Source organism: Podospora bellae-mahoneyi, chromosome 3 (assembly GCF_035222275.1).
Source record: "Podospora bellae-mahoneyi strain CBS 112042 chromosome 3, whole genome shotgun sequence".
Classification (NCBI taxonomy): domain Eukaryota; kingdom Fungi; phylum Ascomycota; class Sordariomycetes; order Sordariales; family Podosporaceae; genus Podospora; species Podospora bellae-mahoneyi.
Genome location: NC_085882.1, coordinates 3,725,030 through 3,751,118, shown reverse-complemented (window position 1 = coordinate 3,751,118; position 26,089 = coordinate 3,725,030). Strand labels below are relative to the sequence as shown.

General features: G+C 52.9%; 8 protein-coding genes across 8 annotated transcripts; 3 read left to right on the top strand and 5 right to left on the bottom strand.

Moving 5' to 3' along the window:
• Nucleotide 1: 1 nt before the first annotated feature.
• Nucleotides 2-1,309, top strand: QC761_311160 (putative secondary metabolism biosynthetic enzyme; the record flags this gene model as incomplete). The annotated part of the gene is made up of 1 exon (XM_062878239.1): nucleotides 2-1,309. One exon carries the CDS (start codon nucleotides 2-4, stop codon nucleotides 1,307-1,309), a length of 1,308 nt encoding a protein of 435 aa, XP_062734088.1.
• Nucleotides 1,306-3,968, bottom strand: BIO2 (biotin synthase; the record flags this gene model as incomplete). The annotated part of the gene is made up of 2 exons (XM_062878240.1): nucleotides 2,278-3,968; nucleotides 1,306-2,211 (listed from the first exon to the last, which is right to left on the bottom strand). Exons 1-2 carry the CDS (start codon nucleotides 2,602-2,604, stop codon nucleotides 1,306-1,308), a joined length of 1,233 nt encoding a protein of 410 aa, XP_062734087.1. The 5' UTR covers nucleotides 2,605-3,968.
• Nucleotides 3,969-5,193: 1,225 nt separating this feature from the next.
• QC761_311190 (uncharacterized protein) lies at nucleotides 5,194-6,901 on the bottom strand (the record flags this gene model as incomplete). Its single annotated transcript, XM_062878241.1, has 1 exon — nucleotides 5,194-6,901. Exon 1 carries the CDS (start codon nucleotides 6,583-6,585, stop codon nucleotides 5,194-5,196), a length of 1,392 nt encoding a protein of 463 aa, XP_062734086.1. The 5' UTR covers nucleotides 6,586-6,901.
• A 379-nt stretch (nucleotides 6,902-7,280) lies between these two features.
• Nucleotides 7,281-8,683, bottom strand: QC761_311193 (uncharacterized protein). The gene is made up of 5 exons (XM_062878242.1): nucleotides 8,179-8,683; nucleotides 8,028-8,109; nucleotides 7,675-7,973; nucleotides 7,540-7,618; nucleotides 7,281-7,467 (listed from the first exon to the last, which is right to left on the bottom strand). Exons 1-5 carry the CDS (start codon nucleotides 8,363-8,365, stop codon nucleotides 7,320-7,322), a joined length of 795 nt encoding a protein of 264 aa, XP_062734085.1. The 5' UTR covers nucleotides 8,366-8,683; the 3' UTR covers nucleotides 7,281-7,319.
• Nucleotides 8,684-11,269: 2,586 nt separating this feature from the next.
• On the bottom strand, nucleotides 11,270-12,631 carry QC761_311197 (uncharacterized protein; the record flags this gene model as incomplete). Its single annotated transcript, XM_062878243.1, has 3 exons — nucleotides 11,270-11,815; nucleotides 11,889-12,352; nucleotides 12,437-12,631. 3 exons carry the CDS (start codon nucleotides 12,629-12,631, stop codon nucleotides 11,545-11,547), a joined length of 930 nt encoding a protein of 309 aa, XP_062734084.1. The 3' UTR covers nucleotides 11,270-11,544.
• Nucleotides 12,632-14,129: 1,498 nt separating this feature from the next.
• KEL2_1 (Negative regulator of mitotic exit) lies at nucleotides 14,130-15,376 on the top strand. The gene is made up of 3 exons (XM_062872558.1): nucleotides 14,130-14,471; nucleotides 14,635-14,724; nucleotides 14,789-15,376. Exons 2-3 carry the CDS (start codon nucleotides 14,657-14,659, stop codon nucleotides 15,195-15,197), a joined length of 477 nt encoding a protein of 158 aa, XP_062734083.1. The 5' UTR covers nucleotides 14,130-14,471; nucleotides 14,635-14,656; the 3' UTR covers nucleotides 15,198-15,376.
• Nucleotides 15,377-15,728: 352 nt separating this feature from the next.
• On the bottom strand, nucleotides 15,729-22,323 carry QC761_311200 (NRPS protein). Its single transcript, XM_062878244.1, has 2 exons — nucleotides 21,550-22,323; nucleotides 15,729-21,490 (listed from the first exon to the last, which is right to left on the bottom strand). Exons 1-2 carry the CDS (start codon nucleotides 21,976-21,978, stop codon nucleotides 15,929-15,931), a joined length of 5,991 nt encoding a protein of 1,996 aa, XP_062734082.1. The 5' UTR covers nucleotides 21,979-22,323; the 3' UTR covers nucleotides 15,729-15,928.
• Nucleotides 22,324-24,706: 2,383 nt separating this feature from the next.
• Nucleotides 24,707-26,042, top strand: QC761_311210 (uncharacterized protein). The gene is made up of 2 exons (XM_062878245.1): nucleotides 24,707-25,234; nucleotides 25,540-26,042. The coding sequence occupies exons 1-2, from the start codon at nucleotides 24,835-24,837 to the stop codon at nucleotides 25,944-25,946; spliced, it is 807 nt and encodes a 268-aa protein (XP_062734081.1). The 5' UTR covers nucleotides 24,707-24,834; the 3' UTR covers nucleotides 25,947-26,042.
• Nucleotides 26,043-26,089: the final 47 nt, after the last annotated feature.

Genomic DNA, 26,089 nt, shown 5'->3' with positions numbered 1-26,089 from the left:
CATGTCACAAGTCAACCAACTCGATGCCTCCCTCAATAAACACCTGGATCGCCGCAAGGCCCGCGACATGTTCCGCAGCCTGACCCTCGTCCCTCCCGGCACAGCAGACTTCTCCTCAAACGCATACCTCTCCCTGTCTGCTCAGCCATCAGTCAAACAAACGTTTTTGTCACGACTTCAAGACGCCGCACACGCCAACACCCCATCCCTCCTCGGCTCAGGAGGCTCTCGTCTCCTGGATGGAAACTCACTCAAGGCAGAAGCGCTCGAGAAAACCCTCGCCGCCTTTCACAGTGCCCCTGCTTCCCTACTCTTCAACTCAGCCATGGACGCCAACGTGGGACTCTTCAGCTGTGTCCCGCAGCCAGACGATGTTGTCCTGTACGACGAGCTGGTTCACGCTAGTATCCACGACGGGATGCGTCTCAGCCGAGCTGCCGAAAAGTTATCGTTTGCGCACAGCACAGTCTGGAGCACCGAGGAGACTGTGGAGCACGGAAAAGGGAAGCCCGAGTCGCTGGAAACGGTCTTGGTGGGCCTTCTCAGCAGACCAGGTGGGCATCTCTTCAAGTCCGGGGAGAGAAACGTCTTTATTTCCGTTGAGGGTGTCTACAGCATGGATGGGGATGTTTGTCCCCTGAAAGACATCACAGACTGTGTGGAACGTTGGCTGCCAAAAGGAAACGGGCTTGTTATCGTCGATGAGGCTCACTCGTTAGGGGTGTTTGGGGAAAGAGGCCAAGGTCTAGTGTCCGAGCTGGGCCTCGAGGATCGAGTGTGGGCGAGGGTGATGGGGTTTGGCAAAGCGATGGGCTGTTCCGGCGGGCTCATCTTGTGTTCTGACATCACCCGATCATACTTGATCAACTATGCTCGCACGCTCATCTACACGACTGCCATGGCGCTTCCGTCTCTGATCAGTATCGAGGTCGCTTACGAATTCATGATGAGCGGCGGAGCTGAGCCACTGGTTCATAGCCTCAGAAACCTCGTCAAGAACGCCCACTGCTCGTTGATGGAGATGTACGAGAGACTGAAACCTCCATCACATTTACTTCGCGTCAGCTTGGTTGAGCCAAAATCCTCCATTATCCCAGTATTTACCGATCATCCACGCAGCCTAGCAGGTCACTGTCAACAGAACGGATTCATGGTACGCCCTATTGTCTCTCCAACGGTGCACAAGGGAACAGAGAGGATACGTCTATGCCTTCACGCTGCCAACACTGCAGATGAGGCTGTCGGGATAGTGTCAGCGATAGAATCATGGGTAGTTTCTCAGATGAATGTTTCAAAGTCGAGACTCTAGCTAGCTGGCGCCGCCGACTTTGCAAAGCTCTTCATCGGCTGCAAGCCCCAACGTTCAAACAATACAGCATCATCATCCCATCCGTTGCACTCTGTCGTGAGCATCTTTTCTCCCGTAAAGACAGCATTGGCTCCAGCCATGAAGCACATGGCTTGTTGCTCCTCCGTCATTGTCTTGCGGCCCGCGGCGATGCGAATAATGGTAGCCGGCATGATGATTCTCGCCGCGGCAATGGTGCGCAGCATGCTGGTGAAGTCAATCGGCTTTCTGTCGCCCAGTGGCGTGCCCTTGATGGGGACCAGCGCGTTCACAGGGAAACTTTCTGGGTGGCTCGGCAGCGTGGCAGCGGTATGCAGCAATCCAATCCTGTCCTTGTCGGTCTCGCCCAGGCCCAGAATACCCCCCGAGCAGACGTTGATCCCAGCATCGCGAACATGGCCCAGGGTAGCAAGACGCTCGTCGTAGGTACGGGTCGAGATGATGCTAGGGTAGAACTCGCGGCTCGTGTCGAGGTTGTGGTTGTAGGCTGTGAGACCAGCCTCGCGTAGCTCCTTGGCCTGTTCGGCATCGATCATGCCCAGCGTCACGCACACCTCCATTCCCATGGCCCGCACTCCCGACACCATCTCTTTCACATTGCGCAGACTGTTGTTGCGGCCACGCATGTCGCGCCAGGCGGCTCCCATGCAGAAGCGCGTGCTGCCATTGGCCTTGGCTATACGGGCGGCTTCAAGGACTGTCTCGACGGTTTCGACACGCTTGGCTTGGAGGCCGGTGCCTTTTTGGTAGCGAGTCGACTGGGCGCAGTAGGAACAATCCTCGCTGCAGCCTCCTGTCTTGATGTTCATGAGGGTGCAGAGCTGGACTTCGGACGGGTTATGGAATCGACGGTGGACTTGGGCCTGCATTCATTTGATGCCGGGAATTAGTGACAGCTTTGAGCACACGGATCGAGCAATGTATCTCACCGCTTGGAATGCAAGTTCCATCAGGGGCTGGTGGTAGATGGCCGCCGTCTCCTCCTTTGACCAGGTATATCTCGGCTCCGCGGCAGCAACGGCATCCCGCAGAACCTGTCTCGCCCACTGTTGATGCTCGACATTATTGTGGATAGATGCTACATCCTGATCATTTGCGTTTGCTGTTGCGTCTGCGGTAGCTGTGGATTGTTGTCGGCGGTGACCGAGTGTCGTCAGCCAGCGACTCGAAGCTCCGACTATCGGAGTTTGCCCCCCCGACCCAGTTGGAAATGGGGGACGGCGAAGGAGGGCTCTGGCAGACGACCGGGCAAGCATTGATGCTCTCAGAGTTGACGTTTGCTGGGATACCTAGTGAAAGCAATGTGCTCCAGGCATCTGATCGCCTCAGTGTACCGTGCAAGGTGAAGGCCCGCCAACCTGTGATGACATATTCCCAACCGTTGATTCGCGATAAGGGCTACTCGACAATCTGTTTAGTAAAAACGCCTCATGCAACGGCGGATTGGCGATGTCGTACAGTTGAGCGGGGTCGACCCTCGTGTCGTCGGCATTATCTTTCCTTCAAACTTGGTAACAGTGCCGCGACAACCCGGATACCTATGACTAACAACCGAGTTCTTACGTTTCAGGGCCGCGGTTGAGAAAAAGAAGCAAGCGAGATTGAGAACCCACAAACCCTGCTTGCCGTTGTTGAGCATTCTCGGTATTTTCCGTGGGTGGCGTGAGGGGAGGGGGGGGCGACCACCGGCCAAAACTCAAAGAAGGTCCGCTCCGGGCCGGCTGCCAGAACTGTCCTTATACCGTATCGTTGTCACTGTAGTTTTGTACTGTAAGATATCCGGTTTGTCAAGTTCCTTCAGGCATCCACAAACTGTCGTCGCCCATCGTATGCCAAGGTTCTTGAAAATGAATATCTGACTGGACTCCTGGAGCGTAAGGCGGGACTATATCTCTCGCGCATGTAAGAGGTCAAGACCTGGCGAGTACTGATCAGGAGTGTTAGGTCAGAGGGTAGCCATCGTCCACTCCCCTCTACCACTACAGTACCACATGATTGCAGAATGCAGACATGCGTGGATAACAACTTCTCGGGATAATTCACCGGTCCAATCCAGTTTCCCCTGGCCTCAGCTGCCAGTCCCAGTTTATAGGAAATATCGGTCATTATGATCCAGGCCATCGCTCACCACACTTATAACAAGTCCACCAAAATAACAAAATTAATGGTTATGACCAAACTAAAACCGTTTCAAATACCTAAGCTTCTCCGATTCCAGAATTTCGGCCGGATTCAATCCGCTTTCGAACACTACACCTTATACGCAACCCAGTGTCAGGTCTTTAGTTGTAATATAACGCAGATAGACTGATATTGTATTGCCATATCCAAGTTTACATGTATTGTGACACCCATTAGGATTCACGAACGCGTCCTTGCTGAACTGGACTTGCCCTGGCCACTGCTAATAAATCTGGAAGATTAAGGAGGATATCTTATAAGCTGATGCACCGCAGACGAGGGGTTTGTTGAGGAAGAAGGCCCACCAGGAGATGGGAGCACCATGTAGACCATTATCGTGGTGATGTACCGTAGTGCTAGGCGGCTCCGGCTGTGATGCTGTTTGTGTATAATCCCAAAGGCCCATACCTGCGTGGAAAACTTAGCCGGACAGGGAATCTAAAGACTGCACTCTCCTTCGGGAGGCGGAGCATCGACTCGAAGCATACGTCTTACCTAGAAAGGTATGGAAGCGAGCCGCCCCTACTTATCTCGTAACAACGTGCCGTAGTGTCACGGTTAAGCCAGCGGGCAGGTTGAAAAGTATGCGGGGCACGGGACGTGCCCAGACAGTCGTTAAAGAAACCAATGGGAGGTGGAGCGCCTGGCAGCGCTAGGAGCGTGGTGAGCCAAGTGATCCTAAGGTGACGGGAGTGATCTAGGACCACTCTTGGCACCGTGATCCATGGTGAGCCTACGCTGGGAGAAGTGATCCAGGATCACGCTTGGCAAGGTGGTCCATGTGATCCACTGGGATATATATACGGAGGAACTGGCCGGTCTAGATAGACAGTTCCGCAGTATGCAATATAGGTAACATTCGTTGGTATCTTGACTATTGTGATTGAGACAAGCCACTTGTTGTACACTGTTTAGCTGTACCGAACCAGGGTTGTTCAGAATTGCCTTCGACTAGTATCCCTTTCAGAGGTTCTGGATCGGGGTTCGTCACACTATATAAAAGCCCTATCTTTAAGCCTAATTACTATTAAGATCACCTTTGATTCTTGCTTAATAAAATAGTTAAAATACCAACGAAAATGATCTTAAATTAAATTAAAACCCCTTTATGCTTTACGTTTCCTCCTTTTTAATACTCTGGTACCGGGAACTATAACGAACCTGTATCCAGAACCTCCGAAAGGGATACTAGTTGAAGGTACTTCTGAACAATCCTAGTTCGGTACAGCTAAATAGTGTATAACAAATAGCTTGTCTCTATCACAACAGCTTAGATACCAACGATTGTGACTTATAATTGCATACTGCGGAACAATCTATCTACACCAGCCAGTTCCTCCGTATATATAGACTGGAGCCGCTAGTCCTGAGCTCTACCTAATTCAGGACAGATGAACCGGGGATAAGTCACGCGATGAATTGTGTCCAGATTCCGGTGTTACAACAGCATGTGTGATTCAAAAACTACTTTTCTTCTTGCTTGATATTCTTGCTTGAGATCAACCAAGCCCAAGCATTGTATCCTATGTAGCTTCCCCTCCATCGTTCCAATTACACCTGAATTCAAAATCATCCATAACTACAAAATACCAAAACAAGAATAGCAAAACACCCAACACCATCGCAATGCTCTAATCAACCCCCATCAAAAGAAACCTCCCCCTTCAAGCCGCCACAGCCGTCTGCACCGTAACACCCTTCTTCCTCTCCCCAATCCTCTCCATCCTCATCTCCTCTCCCACCTTCCTATGCGCCTGCGCCAGCACCCTATAAATGTTCGCCAGCTCATAATCCCCGTTCCACTCAAACCCCTCCGAGCTCCGTCCCGCGACATCGCTCAGCCTGGCGTGGCTGCTCTCGGTCAAGTCACAATCAATCACCCAGTGCCCCGACCCTTTGACAGGAAACCGATAAACGATGTGCTTCCACTCCGAGCGCCTAATCTCCATCTGTCTGGCTCTGTCATAGGCACTGTCGGGGGTGGCGCGCATCTGGGAGGCGCGCTCCATGGGAGAGTCAGGGTTTAATGCCCAGTTTGGGTCAATGGGTGGGGCCAGGAGGTTGCTGTCTTGGGTTGGGTTGAGTTGGAGGGCGAGGCCGAGGTTGGCTTTGGTTAGGGAGAGGTTGTAAGGCCTCGAGGGGGCGGGACGGGAGGCGGAGAAGGGTGGGATGGGAGGCGGGAGCTGAGTCGTGGTGGTTGGTTGGGCTTCCTTCTTATCGTCGGGAGCGTCGTATACAGAGGATGCTTTGGTGGACTGCTGGGGGGAGGCAGAACGGGAGGTGTTGCGGGCGGTGGTGGGGTTGTCGTTTGTCGTGGAGGCCATGTTGGGGGATGACTTTCCCGGGTGGTGGTTGTCGTCACTCGGGTTGGGTGACAAAATACCGCCGATGGCGGGAGTGGAGTTGGCACCGGTGCTGTTGAGGTTGTCATTGATGTTTCGGCTCGACATGGGGGGACTGTGGTAAACCATGGAGAGAGATGGTCCTTGGTTCTGTTCCGGGGACATCATGGGCGATCCAAACATTGTTGTTGGTGGTGTTTTGACCATGGCGTCCATCTTATCACCGGCACGTTCTGACAGAGGTGGACTTTGATGAGCCATGGCGATGAGCTGATTAATCTGCTCCTCAGTGGGTAGTTGGGGCGTTCTTTTGAGAGTGGGTGGAGGGCGCGGAGGCGAGCGAGGGCGGACGTTTCTGTACCGAGACGACGGCAACTTGGGAGAAGGTCTTTTCAAGGGAACCATGAACAAGTCCTGGTCACTGGCGCTATCGACAGGCTCGATCAGTGGGGCAGATTCGCTGGTGATGGAGTTGTTGTTGGGCTTGAACTCGACGTCCATGATACTGTTGAATGCCAGTCGAGGATGTTTGTGGGTTAATAACGAAGGGAATAACAGGGCAAAATACTTGATGATGTTCTGGTATTTTTCCTGATCTGCTTTGTTTCGAGATGTGCGTCGATCAGTCTGGGGAACGAGGCCCGTTTGTTTATATGGGAATGTTGACAGTGGTTGAAGTCGATGCCAGAAGGGTGACTTCATCGTGGTCCCCATGATCCAAGACGGGCATGGCTGAATAGGTGTGAATGATCGTGGCCATCTTTCGGTAGTCTGGGGTCGTGAGGTCTGAAACGGGACAGCAGAGGCTTCTGGCTGGGAGCCCTGTTAGTGCAAGCCATGCAGGGCACGCAAATCTGCTAATACTCATTTGTGCACTGGCAGTGAAAACCGGCTGGGTGACCTTGAAGTGGGCAGCAGGTGATGGACCGGTCGTCTGTCAGAGTGCTTTTGTCCTCCGACGAGAAAGACCACAACACGACCTTGACGTCAGTGAACAAAAGTCCGCTTGCATTTGTCGGACCCAGGCCGGTACTTGGTTTGAAACAAGTACCCCCGTTTGAAACCCGCCGCATCTGAAATCATCCCAACAACCAGCGGGTTCTGGCGGCCCGGTTGCTGCACCGGTGAGGCGCAGTTGTCATCTTCAGGGGCCAACAACAACCCCGCGTGAAAAGAGACCAACCGGAATGCAAGCGCCAACCACCGCATGGAAAATAAGCATGCTGTGCCTCTATTTGCGATGCTTAAGAACAAGTGTGGACAGACATTGGACATCTCGAAATTGGTTACGATTCCCTGTCTAGATAGCTCCCTACCTCTGGTAGAGTATCTAGATTCTAGCCTCAATGCCACCTCATGTGATTTGTATTATCGTCCCCGTACGAGACCCTTCCATCACCTCATGTCCCGCTGGGTGCACCCTTCAATCTCTCCAATGCCGCGGTAGCCTATTTGGCAGGCGAGTCATCGCGCATGCAACTCACGATATCCGCGACATCCCAGCATGTGATTGCCTTGATGCGGTCGTGGAAGTATGTGTCGGTAATGTTGGTGGCAACTGTGGCCTGGAAACGGTTGTCATCACAGTCAAGCCCACTAAGATAAGATGATTAGCTGACAAGAATAGGAAACTGGTGCTGATCAGCAAAGATGATTCGTATTACGTACGTGAACCAGGAGCAGCAGGTGCTGTTATCATCGTTTCTGAACGAATCGATGGCATCCTTCCACTCATCGGCAAAGTTGACTTTGGGCACATGTGTTAGCATTTCAAAGCTACAGGCACAAAGGCGTACCACTCACCACAGGAGCCGAGAGGCAAAGTCTTGTCAGCGGGACCAAAGCTGGAACATTCGCCCTGGAACAGGGGGTCCTTGCAGAAGGTGACGCTGCCATAGCCCTCGTTGTCCTGAGCCTTCACCTCCAGCTCAGGCAGGGCAGGCTCGGCATCACGCTCCGCCACAGGACGAGGGTTGTAGTAGAAGTCTTCGGCGTTGGCTTCGCATCGATACGACTTGATTGCATCATTCCACTTGCCGGCACCCAGCGCGTCGGCCGTCTGGGAGCTCAAGGGCTCCGACTTCTCGGGACAGTCGAGCTCACTGCAACAATTCAGAAACCGTGGTTATCCCCAAGAAGTTACCGCGGTTACCTACGTCCACCATCTACAGCACCAGTCCACCTGATTGTGGTTGGTGTAGGAGCTGATGGTGTTTTGCCAGTCACTGGGAAGGTTGTCTATTGCAGAAACTCATCGTCAGTCAAGACTCCGAGGAAGGGAGTTGCGGAGAAGAAGGAGATACGTACAACACTGCATATCCTTGCGGTCTTTGTCAAAGAACTGCTTGTCGCCCTGGAAATTCTCATCCTTGTAGTATGTGATGCTGGCGCCAGGAGCACGCTGTCTCTTCTCGAGAGCGGGGATAGCTGAAGCAAAGGGAGAGCCAGCGCCGAGGGCGGCAGCGAGGAAGGAGACGATCTTGGAAGAGATCATGGGTTGCGACTGTTGTTTGGTGTGATTTGCTTGTTGTGGTTCTGGGTGATGCGTGTCGATGGGGAAACAACCCTTCTCAGTTCAAGAAGACAAGAGGACTTAAATGCTCACACTTGAAGAGCCTCTGTGGCCTCATGAAAGTTCTGAGTATCCGCATCCCGGCCCGCAGCGGAGCAACATGAAGTTGCACCTGATGTCAGAGCTGCTTAGATTGGCCGAGGATTTCAGGAAGTCGTGCCAGAGCCACCGGTCCGGAGCACTGTGGAGCGAATCTTATCATTCTCAGTTGGGACGACTCAATAATATGGAGAGATTACTTCACCGGTCTGCCCAGTTGCCAAGGCCTTCTCAGGCATTTCTTTGTCGTGCTCCCCAACTGTTAGAATGGGTGGATCATGCCGGTCATCAGGATGTTTGAGACCACCTGGCAGTGGCTTCTCCTGCTCCTGCCCCGCAGACGATGAAGAAGGCGGGGGGCCCAAAGCGGGACGAAAACACGGCTGGGAAGGAAGGATGGGAGTTACGGCCGAGCGCATCATCATGGCTGGATGCTGTGACCAACCTACTCCCATACAGAAGGAGAAATCCCGATTGACTTTGAAGAACATTTTAAACGAGTAGATATCAAACATCACAACCACATTAATGGAGCCGTTATACCCTGCACTGCTTACAGTTTCTTGTCTCAAGGGTTACGGTCCTCGTATCTGTGCCAAGCCAATTCAGGGGTTCAGGGGGCCATAATGAGGGACAACGAATCCATCCACCAGATCATACAGATATAGTGGAAAGCACAGGCACAAACAGCACAGCGGCGCTGAATAAAAGCATGTTGGGGTTTGACTTTTGGATTTATCTAAAGAGCTGGCTGGACTGAAAGGCAGAAACCACCTGAAGTTAGGTATCACCAGACTAGGATAACTCTGTGAAGTGAGAGTGCTTTCCTTGTGCTTTGCCTGCTCTTCTTTATACCTAACTCACGCGCCCAAGTCTCGCTACCAATACCCTTCTTTTGTCTCTCCCCAATCCCCTTCCACTGCCTCGTGCCAACCCTCTATTATTTTCCCGCGCTTGAAGCAAGTACCCATAGACCGGAGAACACGACGAAGGGTGGGCTTCAAGGTCGCGTGCTATTCGTATTTGATCCAACTACCAAGGAAACGGACTTCGTTGGCCATCTTCCACCCATTGACACGCCCATGGGATTGCATCTTCACGGTTCCTGGAGGCCAAAATAGTGACTATATCAAAACTAAACAGGATTGTGGATCACAAATGGTCCTTACCGATCTGGATCCTCGAAAAGATCATGCTGCTGTCTAAGGCGCTGAACGCACTCACGCACTGAGATGTAAGGTTCCAGATCGACGGAGAGGCCTTCCAGACGATACTTCCTAGCTGCAAACATAGTGCTGTCCCTTCTGCGACCCAGATGGGTAAGCCATATATTGTGGCCATGATCAATTCCCTCAGCCGAAGGGAAGAAGCAGATGAACGTAAGAATCCTTAACGCAATAATTTGGTTATAGAAGGTAAATACCTCGACAGCATGCACGGGATTATTAAAAGGCGAGATCTTAAGGTAATCGTAAGTATTAACCTACCCCTTGTGCTATTAAGTCAACCCGTAGATGACATCCTTCTGCCTTTGGTGCTTATGACACCATGGAGACTCGGGCGCTGTCGGCTGCTCGCAGCGAAAAACGTCTTTGTGAAGCGCCTGTGAACGATAAGAGTATTGGTCCAGGTACCGTGTGGAGGTGGGAAAGCTTACCTTGCATTTATCGTTTGGGAACGAGTCTTCGGAGGCCATTTTGGTGTCCCAGCTGGTTTGTACGTGGTCTTGAGTTCACGGAAACTGTTTCGTAAAGAACTCCTTGTTAGAATTGGTGATACAAGTGACCTAGCAGGTAATCCTGATAGACTGCAGCTGAATAAAGAGAGTGTGGGAGAGAAAAGAGAGAGAACGCCGACAGTTGCTTCACAAAAAAGGTTATTTTATATCTATACTATTAGGCTCTAGCCAAGCCAAATCAACCGAAAGTAATTTTAGGTCGGGAGCACCTGGTTTATATCTGTGGGGCAAATATGCCTGAAAGCATTGTATATGTGTTGAACTATAATGAGTATGCTCTTCCTGGCTTGCAGTGAATGCTTGGTGAATAGCGGTTGATACTCAGTGAATGTCGTACGTCCAACCACCATCATAAGCAGTCACTCCATCTCCGTCCGGCATAAAAATCCAAGTTAATAAGCGTGAGTTGATATATGGAATCAATCCCTACCTAGCTCGGTGCAGAGGTGTGATGCTGTTCTTTCACGACAAAAGCCAAGACAGGATCAGTCCCTACAAGGAAACTAACCAGAGACCTCTTGTGTTAGGTTTACTGTCAATAATGGCTTGGTCTAAAAAGCTATAGTACCTACTAATTGAAAGCTTGAGCAACAAAGACTAGGACCGAAATACTGTACGGAAAACATATAAATATAAGGTAAGGTAGCTAGCTGTCACTGCCAATCTTCATCATCACCAATTACTTCATGATCAACAATGGGCCTTCTCCATATCTTAGTTGCTCGACAGGCAACGAGGTGTCTGGGTCCGACATGCTCTCCTAACTTAAATGTGTCTGGTAACTCTCATGCACGCCCAACCAGATTGCGAAGCCACCGGATAGCCAAGTGAAGGTTTGCCTAGTGCAATACCCGCGGGATTCTGAGGCCACATGGCTTCGTAATGTGTCGTTATTAATCGTAGAGTTTACTGGATATGGATGAGGTGGAAAGTCTATAGTTGCAACTATAATGATGTTTGGACCCTGAGCTTGATGCGACAGAGTAAAAGTTCAATCGGTCAATGTGACGGGACATGGACGGACGACTTGGGAGGCACGTCAAGATTATCAGGATGTTTATTAGTAACTCGAGAAAATCTTCACCCAATAGTTTGAAACAAAAACGTTAAAAAATGTTGTCCAACCTTGAATAACTTGGAGTCCTCCAAACACACCTTGTAAGGAAAAAAAAAAAAGGGCCAAAGCCCCTAAGCCAGGGCTCAATCGTCGCAAAACAGTAAAGTGAGGTTATAATGTATAATATGCCAGAAAGAGTAAACGCAAAAAATACATTCAACATGTTATCCAAGGTATGTGTTCAGCACTCCAAAAGCCATCGGGCCTCTACCAGGGAGTTTCATCTAGCACAAAATCGACCGATTCTTCGGCCCATTCAAGTTGTCTAGCAGCCTCCTCCTTGTCACGGCTAGTATCAAGACAATATTCCCTATTCGTCTTTTCAATCCACTCATTCCACTCCTCTTCTGTCCGCACGTATGATTTCGGCTTTTGTGGTTTCTCCTGGCGGGGATCATGCTCGTGGGTCCTTTCCACAATCTTGGCGAGAACACCCTTCGAATCACAGCCATATTCCATTCCTTCTCTTGGCAAGTCCCTAGAAAATCACAGTCGTTAGATTGGTTTGACATTGGACGGGCACGAGAACTTGGGTGCAGTCATCCACTTACCGTTCAGGCTGGTCAAAGAGATGATGCTCTTCAGCCAAATCAGCAACCCATCTTTCCACCGACTTGTAGGCAGAAAGGTCGAAGCCCTCTTTCTCCCTCCACTCCCGCACGAAATCAACCAGTGCGTCCCGACGCCACTGCAGAGAGCGGATGTATTGAAAGTGGCCATCCTCGGGTTCACACCACGTAGGATAAGGGTTGGGGTAAAATATCATCATGACCAGGTAGCGGCGGGCGATGACGGAGTTGTGGAAGTTGAGAGCCTCCAAGGCTTCTCCGCTTCCACCCGGGAAGTGCTCGCTCTCCAACTCTTCAAAGGGCAGTCTCTGATAGCACCCTTCGACCCTCTCCTTGCCCTCGTTGATCTGTCGCTGGAGTGCTTGTCTGAGTTCTTCGTGGTGCTGACAGTGGAAGTTGCAGGTAACTGCCTCTATATTACACGCTCCGCCATCTCGGTGGATTGCCTGTAGGTAGGCCTGTTAGATTCCGATAATGATACCACAATCAACGCATGGCGTTACATGGAGTCTTACCTGGCACCTGCGTACCCATTCCTCTTCACTATCCTCCAGCTTGTGTTCAAGGCATTCCTTCTCTTCGCCCTCTGGTATTTGAGCAACCGCTTCTGGCTGTGCCTCCTTTACCAGGTGCTCCGAGAAGACGTTGCAGGGCCTAGGAAGTCTTTGGAGGATATTCAACGACGATGTCTGTACCCGATGCGAGAACTTGTCCAAGATAGTCATTTTGTAGACGACCGACTGGCGTTAGTGAGCGGTGATTGGTCAGGACGCTGACTTCAGATATATCGTCGGCACGCGAGGGAGTGGCTACTGGCTGTCGTTGACGAATGGCAGGATGATGATGATGGTTGAGGCACAAGGAAGAAACGAATCAGGATTAAAAATGAACGGTGAAGTAATAATTTAACAAACGGTTAAGGTAGAGTTCAGCGCAGTATTAAGTTTCACACATCCATCTGTGTTAAAGCCAAAACCACCATTTGACCCACATGGCTAACCCTTAAGACCACCCTAAGTATCAAAGTCATTTCGATGATGATAGGCTTCTGTACAGTAGGATCACGAGCCTCAGGCTCCCTGTGTCCACTTTGCAGACGCGAAAAAAGTCTAACAAAAAAGGCTGAAGTTGAGCTTTGGACCCCGCATATCCTCAAAGTTAGAATTACGCTTGTCCAAAGAGAACCTCATGATGGGTGAAAATAATACCAGGTCGATCTTTGAATGTCTAGGGCAATCAGGAGGTTGCGTTAAGATCAAGACAAGTCTGTAAATTGCTTCTATATGCAAAACACCCCCTCAGTCCCCAATTACAATGACCAATCAGAATCACCTTCCTGATCACAATCACCACTCCACTCTTCGTGATCCCAATCACCTTCGTACTCTTTGTGAGCCCAATCAGCCTCGTACTTTGCGTGAAGCATACGACGCAGAAACGGTCTAACGTATCGTCCCTCCATTCCTACCAACTCTTGTAGCGATATCCGCAGGTCGTCCAGTCTTGGCAGGACATTCCAATACCAGAAGCTCCTGCATTCACAAATGGCGGTCCCGCGAAGCCTTTGCCATAGAGACCATTTCGGTGTCTCAAACTGGTAGGTACGTATTGATAGTCTCGGATCAACCTGCTCGTCACGCACGATAATTCGGGCGATGATATCTGACATGTCTTTTCCTGGCTCGCAAGGCGTTGTGGAAGGGTCGGGAGGGGGTCTAGGACAGGACAGAAAGGTCAGCACCTGTAACTAGGTCACCTCTCTGGATCTGTGAAAAGACCGAATGCTTCGATAAAATAAAGCATCCGCCACTCAAACGACCTGAGGCCCTCCAAATCGGAGTTGGCCGGTCAGGGTTTCTTAATAATAGCGTTATAGTTTTAGTCGGTTGGTAGGATAGGGTGTTGGAAATATAAGCTTATTCTTAGATGTAGATGATGGTGGACTGGTGAGTAAAGGATTGGAAGAAGATTGACAGCACGCTTTGTACTCGTCGAAGACATGATCAGACTTTGGGGCATTTTCTGGCTTCCACGCTATCAATGTGTGATAGACTCAAAAGCTACGCGTGACGAGAAACGTGTTTTCCGGAAAAGAAAGTCTTAATCTGTGTGATAAACCTGCCTGGCACGTGGAAAGGTGGTGCTGGTTTAGGCCCTGCCAAGCTCACCAGCCCCGGGCATAGGCTCTTGGGGCTCTCCTCTCAACGGTTTGCATTTCACTGGTCGGACTCAACTGGGTCTCTAGGCCACGCATACCTCATGGGTGGTTTGATGCTAGATGAACGCCGGGTTCTTGCTGACCTGTGGTACATCGAACTCCAAGCGTCTTCAGCGCTTCGCTGCATCCCCATCGCTGCGTCGGCCCGCAAACCCAGTGCCCGTGTAGAGCACTGCTGTGTTCTCGCCGGCAATGCTCTGTGTCTGTGGGGAGGTAATGCCATGATCGAAGAAACGGACACTCTGAACAACCTGTACATGATGAACCGAGGCGAGCGACTCTCATCCCTGTGTGTGTACCCATTCATGTCAGGGCTACTAACCAAGGGAAACAGAAACATGCCACCGGTGCGTAGCTCCCGTCTCCAGCGCGTTTTTTGGTGTTTCCCAGCCGCCTGGGCGCTATGGACATAGCTTAAACCTCGTTGGGTCGTTCCTGGTCATCTTTGGCGGGCAGATTGAGGGCTATTCCCGCAACGAAACAGCTCTCTTTGACCTGGAACTCCTCCAGTGGGTACAGCCGAAACCCTCAGATGACGAGAGGTCAGCACCACCGCCGAGAACCAACCACAGCACTGTGGTGGAATACTAAGATGCATATGTGCGTAGCTTTCTATCCCCCGACCCAAAAATCGCAATCCTAATCAAGGCTCCACGCGACCTAGCTTCGGCGGCACCGACGGCTACACCTGGTACAACGATATGTGGAGCTACGAGCCTGTAACCAACAGATGGGAACACATACCCACTGATACCAGGCACTGGAAAAGACCGACCAGACGCGAGGGTCACACGGCAGCTGTGGGGGGAAACAAGATGCGTGTGTTTGGTGGACGATCAGAGATGGGCGAGGATCTCAAGGACTTTTGGATCTTTGACATGGCGGAGCGTCGCTGGCGTGACTCGCTCCAAAACATGGACGGTCTTCCTTCGCCCCGCAGCGGTCACTCCATGGTTGTCATCGGGAAGCACATAGTTGTACTGGGGGGAGAGCCGAGTTCGAGTAAGCATGCTAACCGGGAAGAGCTCGCCTTGGACTATGTACTCGACACGACGAAATCTCAAACACCGTAAAACATCTTTGAGACCCTCTTACCCAGCCCCCTTGAAGAAACAACTGTGGTAAGTACCACGCCGAATATGGCGTTGCAAAAACACCCAGAATAGAGCCAAATCTTCGTGGGGTGACTGCGAAGCTGGTTAGGTGGTGCATGATGGTATGTAGAACCATGCTTCTCGAATAAACTTGAACCTTTAACGAGGTCTTTACAGGCTTCCAAAGATAGTTCATAGGCCTTGAAAGATAGTAAATAGGTCCGGAAGGATAGTTGATAGGCCTTAAGAGATTGTTCAAAGCCCTCAAGAGATAGTTAAAGGCCCTTATAGTGATAGTTCACAGGTTTTGTAAGATAGTTAGTAGGCCTAGAGGGATGGTCAGAAGGCCCCTTAATAATCAAAGAGGTGTAAGCTAACAGTGATCATACATTTTACTCCTGCAGTTCAGTTATCGCCCACAGCGAGCTACGTGCTCAAGGTAGGTACGCAGCCTAAAAGACGACATTAGTGATTCAAGCAAGGAAAATGAGAAGAATGCAAAGAATAGAGGTAGAGTTTTGACAAATACTATTTCATATTCCAAATAATCCTATACAAGATATGTACCAGCCCACCACAACCATTCAGAAATAATGTACAAGAAAAAAACAATATACACAAACTGATTGACTATACTATACCGCCAACAGCTAGAAATCCCTGTAACCCAACATGGCCAAAGAAAAAGAAAAGAAAAGAAAAAAAAACGCCTATGCAATGTTCAACTCCTCCCCAGGCCTGTTCACCAACTGCTCCAACGAAGCACAAACATCATCCAACAACTTCACCGCCTCCTCCTTCCACGACTCAAAAGTGATAACCTCAATGGTCAAGGTATCCCCATCATGGAAAGCCTGAATCTTCCACTCCCTCAACGGCTCCTCGTACGCATACAGCGTCTCAAACTTGGCCTTGCGGTCCAAGAATGACAAGGTCTCGACGTGGGCCACATCCTGGTGAACGACCGTGTCGAACCAGGTCACCTCCTCAGGATCCCAGTCTGTGCAGTTCCGGACAATCTCCTCCAGACCCATGCAGTCGTGCGAAGAAGTCATCATGTGCTGGGTCTGGAGGGCCTCGAGCAGGTCGTAGCCGGTGCGGATGGGGACGTCGCCGTCGAACTTGACGCGGGTGGGGACGTACTGCCAGCAGGGGCCGGCGATGGCGTTGGCGTCGGGGATGCCGGGTATGTCGACGCTGCGGCCGGAGGCGACTTCGCCGAATACCACGTCCTTGACCTTGAGCAGACGGGCAAAGGTCAAAGCCCAGGCTGCGGAGGGAAGGGTAGCTACGGTCACGTCGCGGCTGCGGGCGGCGATGTTGACGGGCTTGTGGATGGCAAAGTGGCGGCGGTCGGTGATGGGGGTGTCGGGTCTCAAGAGAGAAACACCCTCGGAACCGGCAAGGAGGTCGCGCCAGTAGGGGATGGCAGCGGGAATGCCCTCTTGGATGGTGTGGTCGACAAAGGTGGAGAAGGGGTACGATGGAGAGACCGACTTGGGGTCCTGGTACAGCTGCTGGAGCTGATTGAGGAAGATGGGAAGGCAAATCTCATCGTACTGGGCGTGGGACAGACGGAAGACAAGGGTGCTCTTGGTGCCGTTGGTGACAAAGAACCACTTGACGAAGGAAGAACCATAAGGCATCTTGGTTTGGGCATCGAGTCTGCTGACCTTGCCGGCAAACTCCTCGACATCGTCACCGTCAATCTCATATTCGACAATGTCGACGATGAAGGGGTTCTCGATCACCACGCTGTAGCAGACATCATCAAGGCGGACATAGACGGTGCGAAGGACTTCGTTGATGGCGACAAGCTCTTGGCAGGCACGGAAGAGCTGCTTCTTGTTGACCATGCCCTCAAAGTGCATGAGCTCATAGCGGATGGAGAAGCGAGGAAGCTCAACGGTACCCCTGACGGCAATCTCCTGGAGAGGTCTGGTGGGGAGAACATCGAGGATCTTCCATGACTTGTCGGCCAGCGATCTCTGCATACGACGCATGAAGGAGGTCAAGAGGAGAGAGAAGGGCTGGTAGTCGGCCTTGGAGGGACTGGATGGGCTCGCGGGAGAGCTGCTGCCCTGGCCCCTTTGAACGTTGGTGATGACAGTGGGCGATGGCTGCATGACATTGGCCATGTCATACAGAGTTCGGTTGGCGAAGACCTGCGCGACGCTGAGCTGCATTCCTTGCTGACGGGCCTCGGAGACGAGCTTCATGGCGGCAATCGAGTCACCACCACGGTTGAAGAAGCTGTCACCAAGGAAGATCTTGTCCTCATCGACCTTGAGAAGACGACTCCAGATGCCCCGGAGCAGCTTTTGCTTGGCAGAGGAAGCAGAGATGGCAGGGCCAGACGAAGCAGCCTTCTTCTTGGGGACAGTGAAATCGGGCTTGATCTGGGCCGACTTGGGAAGCACGCGAAGAACAGGAGTGTCGACGCTGAACTCGAAGCTGGCAAGTCGTCCGGTTCTGTAGATCTGGCCGCCGTTGACAGTGGTGCTCTTCAGCCACAGCGGCGGTGGTGTCTGCACAGCGACTGCAGGGGCGCTGAGGGTCTTGGTGGTCTCCACTAACAGCTCACCCACAGCGCCACGCGGGGAGGGGCGCGTGTGGTCAGCTGCATCAGCAATCCAGGCACCAGCAATGTCAGCCCGATCCAACCCAAGCGCATCCAAGTCAGCACCCTCCAACTTGAACTTCTTGCTCATATCTTCAACTTCTTTGCTGTCAGCATCCGTCAGACACTGCAAGTCACCGACCTTGACCTCCTTCGCATCGCCCTCGCAGAGCTGGTGCACCACTGTCCGGAGCTGCTCCAACACTCGCTCCATCGTGTCCTTGCTGACCGTCTTGGAGTCGAAACTGGCCATCACGAAGAAGCCATCGGAAGAAAGGGAGCACACCAACATGAGGGCATACGTGTTGAACTTGAGAGCTTCCTGGGCCGCCTCGCCATCGCCCGCCGGCACCAACCCGTTGGCCGGTGTCTTGTCGTCAGCCTCGACCTCGCCAGCTGCGGGATGCAGCACGAAACCAGTACGCAGCTCGCAAGCCTGGAGGGCGTCGTCGCTCAACTTGCGGATGTGCTGAAGACCGGCATGTTCGTATGGGATCTGACCGACAATCTGCTCGGCAATGGTCTGAAGATACTGCTCGACGGACGACTCGCGGTTGATGGTGACCCGCACGGGAACGGTGGTGATCATGGGACCCTCGATCTCTTCGACGCCTACGATGGGGGCATTGCGACCAGTCAGTGTCTCGCCGAAAACCATGTCGTTGTTGCCGCTGCAGTACTGGGAGGCCACCAGAGCCCATGCCGCGCGAACCACGCTGGCAAGAGTGATGGTGGCACCGGGCACCGATGGGAGCTTCCGGCCATCAAGCTTGATATCGACTTCGAGGAGGGAGTCGGCCTGGGTCTGGTAGCCCTCAAAGGGAAGACGGGGGAACTGAACACCCGTCGCACCGTCGAGCTGCTCACGCCAGTAAGTGTCGCATCCTGCACGATCAAGCCTGTTGTTGAGGTAGTCGATGAAGTGCTTGAACTGGGCCGCTGGCTTTCTCGGAGCAACACCCTGGTAGGCCTGGTTGACACGGTCAACTACCAGGGGCATCGACCATCCGTCGTAGAGAGCGTGGTGCATGGTCAGTACAAAGTGATAGACGTCGCCCTCGCGGATCATGGCGTAGCGAACAAGCTTCTTGTCGAGACCCATCTCCTCGTCACGGTCGTCCTCGAGATACCTGGCCAACGATGACGCAGTGCGCCACTGGATAGGCTCCCTGATCAAGACTTGCATGAGACCGTAGTCGGACACCTGAACGATACGAGTGCGGAGGATGGCGGAGTCGGCGGCGATGGCCTCGAAGGCAGTCTGCAACTTCTTGGCATCTTTGGCATTGTTCATCTTGAGCACACGCTGGGCTACATAGGCCTCCTTGACCTTGGCAGAGAGCGCCATCAAGGCCTCTTGGAGCGGTGTGCAGGGATAGACATCCTCGATATCGGCCTTGTCAACCTCGCAAAGCTGGCTGACCTCGGTCTTTGCCGCCTCAGCAGACCAGGCCTTGTCGATCAGGGAGAAGGGTGGGACGTCAGCAGCAGCACCACCGCTTCCAGCCTCTGCCTTCTTAGCAACCACAGCCATATCCCCGAGGACAGGGTACCGGAAGACATCGGCAACCGACAGAACAATGCCTTCAGCGCGAGCAGCGGGAACGAGTCTCATGGCCCTGAGAGAGTCTCCGCCGAGAGCAAAGAAGCTGTCGCTAACAGTGATGTCTGTATGGTCCCCAAGCAACGACTTCCACACAGCAGCCAGCATCCGCTCCATCTCGGTCGAAAGGGCACCACCTTCGCTGCTCTTGTTCTTGCGGGCGCTGCCAGTGATCTGCTCGCGCGTCATGGCGCCACCAAGCGCACGAAGCTTCTTGCGATCGATCTTGGCAGAAGGCAGCACTGGCATGTCGCGGAGAGGGATGAATGCCGCGGGGACCATGTACCGGGGAAGATCGACACTAAGCGCTTCCTCGATACCGGTCAGGGCCTTGGTCAGTTCATCAGAGAAGGTGGCCTCCGCTTCGTCACATTCCTCGGTAGTGCCGCTCTTGCTGCGAGGCTCGGCCAAAAAGGCCACCAAAGTAGGCTCGGCACCCGCAGGCTTGATGACCTCAGCAGCGATCTTGACACGGCTTGGGAGGTGGTGCCGGAGATGGTGCTCAATCTCGACCAACTCAACACGCTGTCCACGGAGCTTGACTTGAGCATCCTTGCGGCCGATGAAGACAAAGTCACCAGACCCATCAGCATCGTACCGAACAAGATCACCAGTCTTGTAGAGCCGGCCGGTTCTGCCAGGGATCTCTTTGTGTCCGGCAACCAACCATACAGGGTCCTCAATAAACACCTCAGCCGTCTTCTCAGCCTCACCCAAGTAGCCAAGACCGACGACGGGGCCTTCCACCAGCAGCTCGCCGACTGATCCGACAGGAACCAGACGGTCGTGGTCCTCGGGGTCGACAATCCAGCCTACACCGCCGACACCACGGCCAATGTTTCCGGTCGTAAACACCTTGCGCTCGTCCTTGTTCTTGGCAAAGGTGTTGTTGACAGTGCAGCCGACAGTGCATTCGGAGGGACCATACGCGATAATGACGCTGGTCTTGCCCTTGCTCCACGCAGCCGCATCAGAAGCCGAGATGGCTTCACCCCCCAATCCCAAGACGTCAAGCTCAGCAATCACGGCGGGATCGAGCACTCGTGCAACACTGGGTGTCATGTGCGCCATGTTGGCGCCACTGGCCCTGATGGCACCGCCAAGGTCATTCATGCGGTCGGCATCAGAGGGGATGCAGATGGTACCACCGACTGACAGAGTGCAGAGCATGCAATCAATGCTGACATCGAAGGCATAACTGGCAAACTCGAAGCACTTGGTAGAAGACTTGTACCCCACCGCCTCAGCACGGGGAATGGCACCGCTGGTGAAGTTGGCGTGAGAAACAACGACACCCTTGGGCTTGCCTGTGCTGCCAGAGGTGAACTGGATGTAGAGAGGAGAGGTGACAGTCGGAATAGTGGGCAATGGGGGGAGCTCGCCCTCGATGGTGGAGAAAGATTGGAACAGCTCCTCGCTCACCGTTACCACCTGGCTGCCATCTTCAGGAACAAGACGTTTCGCCAGCTCAGTCTGAGCGGCGGAGGCAACGACCAGCTTGCCGCCGGTTTGTTCCACCATGGCGCGCAGTCTACCCTCTGGCTGAGATGTTGGGTCCGTCAAGGCAAATGCGCCACCAGCCTTCATGATGGCTAACAAAGCGACGATGGTCCACCGGCACTTTTCGAAGCATAGCGGTACATTAACACCAACTGTGATGCCCTGAGAAACGAGGTGATGCGCCAGGCGGGTAGACATGAGCTCGAGCTCGGCGTAGGTCCATTGGCCATCCCACGAGGAAAGCGCAATCTTGTCCGGGCGAGCGGCGGCCTGCTCAGAGATGATGTCTTGCATCGTCCGGTCGATCAGAGGGGGCATTTCGGCGTTCCAGGCCCATATTTGGTCGAGGTCACGGCCGAGGGGCTCGAGGAGGGCCGAGATGGGGGCTTCGGGCTGAGTGGTGATGATGTTGACAAGTTGAATTAGGGTTTCGAGTCTGTCTCCGGCCTGCCGGGAGTTGAGGGAGTCGGGCTTTTCGGTGGTAGGATATATGCCCTCGAGGGTGAGGGCAGAAGCATGCTTGGAGACACGGAGTTGGAAATCGAATTGCTGGGGATTGTCAGTCAGTCGTGTTTCAGGGGCGGGGGGGCAAACGGTGGAGTACATACAGATGGTCCAGCCGTCTCTTTTTGGGGAAAGGAGGTCTCTTTCTCGTCATTGAAGAAGAGGTAGAGGAGCCCTGGGCGGGCGATGTTCTCGGTTGAAGTCTTGACGGCCTGGAGGAAGGTTGATACAGACTCTGATCGTGACCTGGTCAATTCGAGACCGAGGGCTTTGAGGGAAAAGCGGGTGGAGATCTCTGATGGTGAGCTTTGCGACTTGTGGCCCCAAGAGAACTGTTCTACTCTGTCGTCGTCGCCTCGTTGTCTTTGGAGGAGAGCACCCCAGGCGAGAAGAAGGGCGTCGAGGGCAGACTCTGATTCGGGTACTGGTAGCGTCCTGGTAACAGAGTCTAGAGGAATGGTCTGGGTGTCGAGCTGCATGGCATCGCGGCGGAGGCCACCCAGAATGCCGGGTGCGTGCTGGGCGAGATGCATATTGTCTGGTATGTTTTCCCGAGCTGGCTACGGGAAGGGACACGACTGTCGGTTAATTCCCGCTTTCTATCTCGTGTCGAGAGGTTCTTCGCCGTGTCGTGGTAGCGTGTGGTGAGGTTACAGGACAGGATCAACGCATGAGGGTGGGCAGCGGGATATCCCTTTCTGCTACTTTTTGTTCGAGGGAGAATGCTGACAAGAGAGGTACAATAATCGGGGTGACACTCTTCTTGCAGTTCTTGATACAGAGGAGAGGAAAAAGGAAAGAAAGCAGGAGAGGGAAAGAACAGGTACCACCGGCAACTTTTCACTTTGGTGAACCTGCATCTGCTAGTCTAGCGAATCCAACCCATCCATGTTTGGATATGTATGGGTGCTGGATGCTAGCCGGAATGATACCCCATTCCCGGGTCTTCACTACTAGACCTTACGACAAGAAAAAAAAACCCCGCTCTTGAAGGGTCTGGGGCTAGGTTCAGGTTTGTTGGACATTGGCTCGTGATTCTTGAGCCCTTGAATACGGCAAGATGACACGCCGGTGGTCGGGACTAGCAACTACTTTCCTAGATGCAAGACGGGAAGGAGGACGCGGTATCGACTCGCCCGATGCACCGAGATGGCTTCCTCGCCGGCCTCTAGCTCCCTTCTGTCTCCGCAAGCGAGACTTGGCCATGTGTGTGACCAGGTTCATGGCCTTTTGCTCTCTGCGAACAAGTGGGTACGGATCTGTGGAGATGGCGTGGCCGGGTATGTGGCGAGAGGGATATCCCATCCCATCCCATCCCATTGTTGCCTTGCTGCAGGCAAAGATGTGCGATGCCGTACAAGAAGGATACAGGTATGTATGTATGTACGTACGTACGTACGGTATTAACCTATAACAAAAACAGGCAAAAAGGGGTTCAAGGTGATGGTGTGTATGTCGTATGTGATGTCACGCTGCGGAAGACAGTCGGCCGAGCGTTTCTCATGAAGGGGATTCCCTCATTTGAATGTGGCCCCGAACCATTGACCAATGCAGTGGGTGGGGGAAGGTGTGGCTTGCTATTGCTCATTGGATGGGTGAATAGAGTAGTGGTGGTAGTGGCAGAAGTCCTGTGCTCCCAGAACATATGGTAGGTGGTGGTGGTAGGTGGTGGTGATCAAGAAAGGGTGTGAAGGGAGGTGGGGTGAGGGGAAAAAAAACATCAGAAAAAAAGCCGTTGCTGAAACCCCCGATTCAATATCTTGACAGGGGTTCAGGAGAGCGTGTGGAGTGGATTTGGTCAACAGGGGGTCCCTGGACGAGGGACGGATCAGATAACTTTACTGGGCATCGTGTCATTGGGTGGGGTTGTGGCTCCATCGAGGGACGTCAATGCCGAGGGTTGAAGTTTTGAGCGAGATTTTTGAGATGGCGGGTTTGTTGGAGTTGGTTTTGAGGAGGGGAAGTGCTGATCTTGAGATTCCTGCAGGACTGCGATACTGGAAGAGGTTCAAGGTGCGGTGAGTGTTTGGGCAACTTGGTGCTGTGGTTGTGTAAGTGAAAGGGGCTGGCTTTTCCTCTGAGCCAAGGAGGTGTCCTTATTGCCGCCCGCTATGAGCCGCACTTTGGGCGGTTGCTCCGGTTTCGGCTTCGGGCCAACACGACGCGGGTTTTGTCACAGCGGTGATGTTAACACCGAGCATTGAGTCGTCAAGAAGGACAAGCCAGCGTTTTTGAGGCCGATGACTTGGGAACATGAAGAGCAAGACAAATCTTGAAGTCATGAGCTCCCTCCCCCCCCCCCCACAACCCCACGCGAGTCCCTAGAAATTGAGATTGTGCAACCACGGCCGGTTAGCCACTGACGAAAACAGACATGGTGCTTGGCTTGCTTCTCAGACAAGATATTCAGAAAGGGTCTCGCTACTATTTAACTCTTCTTCCAAGGCCTCAAAGCCGCCCCTTCTTCCCGGGGCGGTGTCAGGGGTCAACTCAAGCCACGGAGAAAAGAGACGATCCTTCTGATCAGGATCTGCCTGAAGGATTTGCCATTTTTCTTGAGATAATCATCATCATCATCACGCGGGCCCTGCTTCCGGAGTTTGATGATGCTTTAGGAGGGAGGGATTCTCTCACGGCAGTCACGGCTACGTTACTACCCCTACAGCTGCTTGGTTGTTGTTGTTGTGTTGTTGCGAGATCCAGCCCCACTGTCACTTTGTGGGCGAGTAGGTGAGCTCTCAACAAGCCGGAAGGGATTCCACCTATGGAGTATCCCCGCAAGCGTACCATCAGGAGGTACCTACCTAGCGTAGCGATCATCACATCTTCATCATCCCGCGCGCGGCGGCGGAGGAGGTAGGTAGGCATTCATATCGGCTATGTTGACGCGGCTTCTCTGTTGGCGATGCAGCATCTTACCTCCGAGATGCGGTAGTTTTGCGGCATTACCCGTCACTAGGGGACCTGGAAAGGTGAAGTGATCGGCACTGTACATTTCTCTTGTCAGAGCGGCAATATGCCGTTGTGGGTTATAGTAGATGAATTTGCAAACACCGCTTACGTTTCGTGAGGTGCGAAAAGGGATCTGCGGTTCGGTGAGGATGAGGTTGCATCAAGGTAACGTGCACACAGGATATGCGGCCGTTGCGGTTTTCTTGATGGTGAGGAATGGGGTAGGTAGAGAAAGGTGAGACGAGTAAGACGAGTAAGGGTCTCGATGGTCCGGGGTGATATATCTTGTGCTTCTTGTCTGCTTTTGTCGAGGTGTGTTGAGTTGAGGGTGTTGTTGTTCTGTCTTGGTGTTTGTTAGTCTTATACTTCACCTCGTGTTTATACCTGTTCTTATACATTCCTCCACATAGTACGGTAAGAGAGACAAACCGCCCAAAATGCCTTACCTCGTCCTCCCAGCCCTCATCCCCGACATCCGGCCCTGCTACGACGCCTACTTTGCCGCCTTCACCACCGACCCCTCCGGCTCTGTATTGCTCGACATCCTCTTTCCCTCGGACGTCACGTCTGACAAGTTCCGCGAGGCGCACACCAACGGCACCCTGCAGTGGTGGCACACCTCCGAGACGCAGTACACCTACAAGTGTGTCGACTCGGAGACGGGTGAGATCATCGGCATGGCCCTCTGCGACGTGTTTGTCAAGCCTAGAACAGAAGAGGAGCGCAAGATGCCAGAGATTGGGTGGCTTCACGGGGAGCAGAGGACACGGGCGGAGAGGGTGCTGGACGGGCTTTGGGGTGCGAGGGAGAGGATTATGGGGGGGAGGCCGTATGTTTGTGAGTCTTTTTTTTTTTTTCCCTTTTTCTATCCGATGATATTTACTCGATTTTTGGGCAAAAATGCCATGTGAACACAGCAGCAGCTCGCTTGATATTTCCATTGCTGGAATTTTCTTGCGAGAGAGACTCTTGTGCTTCCTGCAGAGACCACGTGCTGTACTGTTTCCTGGAAGGGCACGTTGAGCGTTGCAGCGCATCCAAGTGGCGCTTTTTAGTCTGGGGTGGTCTTTCGGGGACCTCATTTTGCTGCCTGTGGCTTTCCCATCACGTTAAGCATCTCGCTAATATCATCACCGCAACAGACATCCACGCTTTTGCCGTTGACCCCAAGCACCAAGGCAAGGGAGCTGGCTCTGCTCTTGTCCAGGCCATTGTTGACCTCGGAAACACTATCGGACTGCCCATCTACCTCGAAGCGACGCCCACATCGGAAAACGTGTACTTCAGAAAGGGCTTCAGGAGAGTCCCCGCGGAGATAGCCCAGGTGGTTCACGAGGCGGCCGTGTTGGGGACCAAAGAGGACGTGGAGGTACCGCTCATGGTGAAGCTGCCGCAGGGTGTGTATGGAGTCAAGGTTGATGGGAGAAAGTTGGGGGAGGTGTGGGCGGAGTGGCAGGAGGAGAGGAAGCAACAGCAGCAGCAGCAGCAGCAGCGCCAACAACAGGTTCAACAACAACAACAACAACCAGACGTTGAGGTTAGACCATAATAGACACGCACTTCTAGATCTGTGCTAGAAGAAGCTTGTCACCGGTAGATGGCCGATGAAGGCTCCAAAATTGACAGCTTTGACAGTTGATGGCGCCAACACGGAGAAGCATACGAGTACGAAGGTGGTTGCATTGAGAGGGC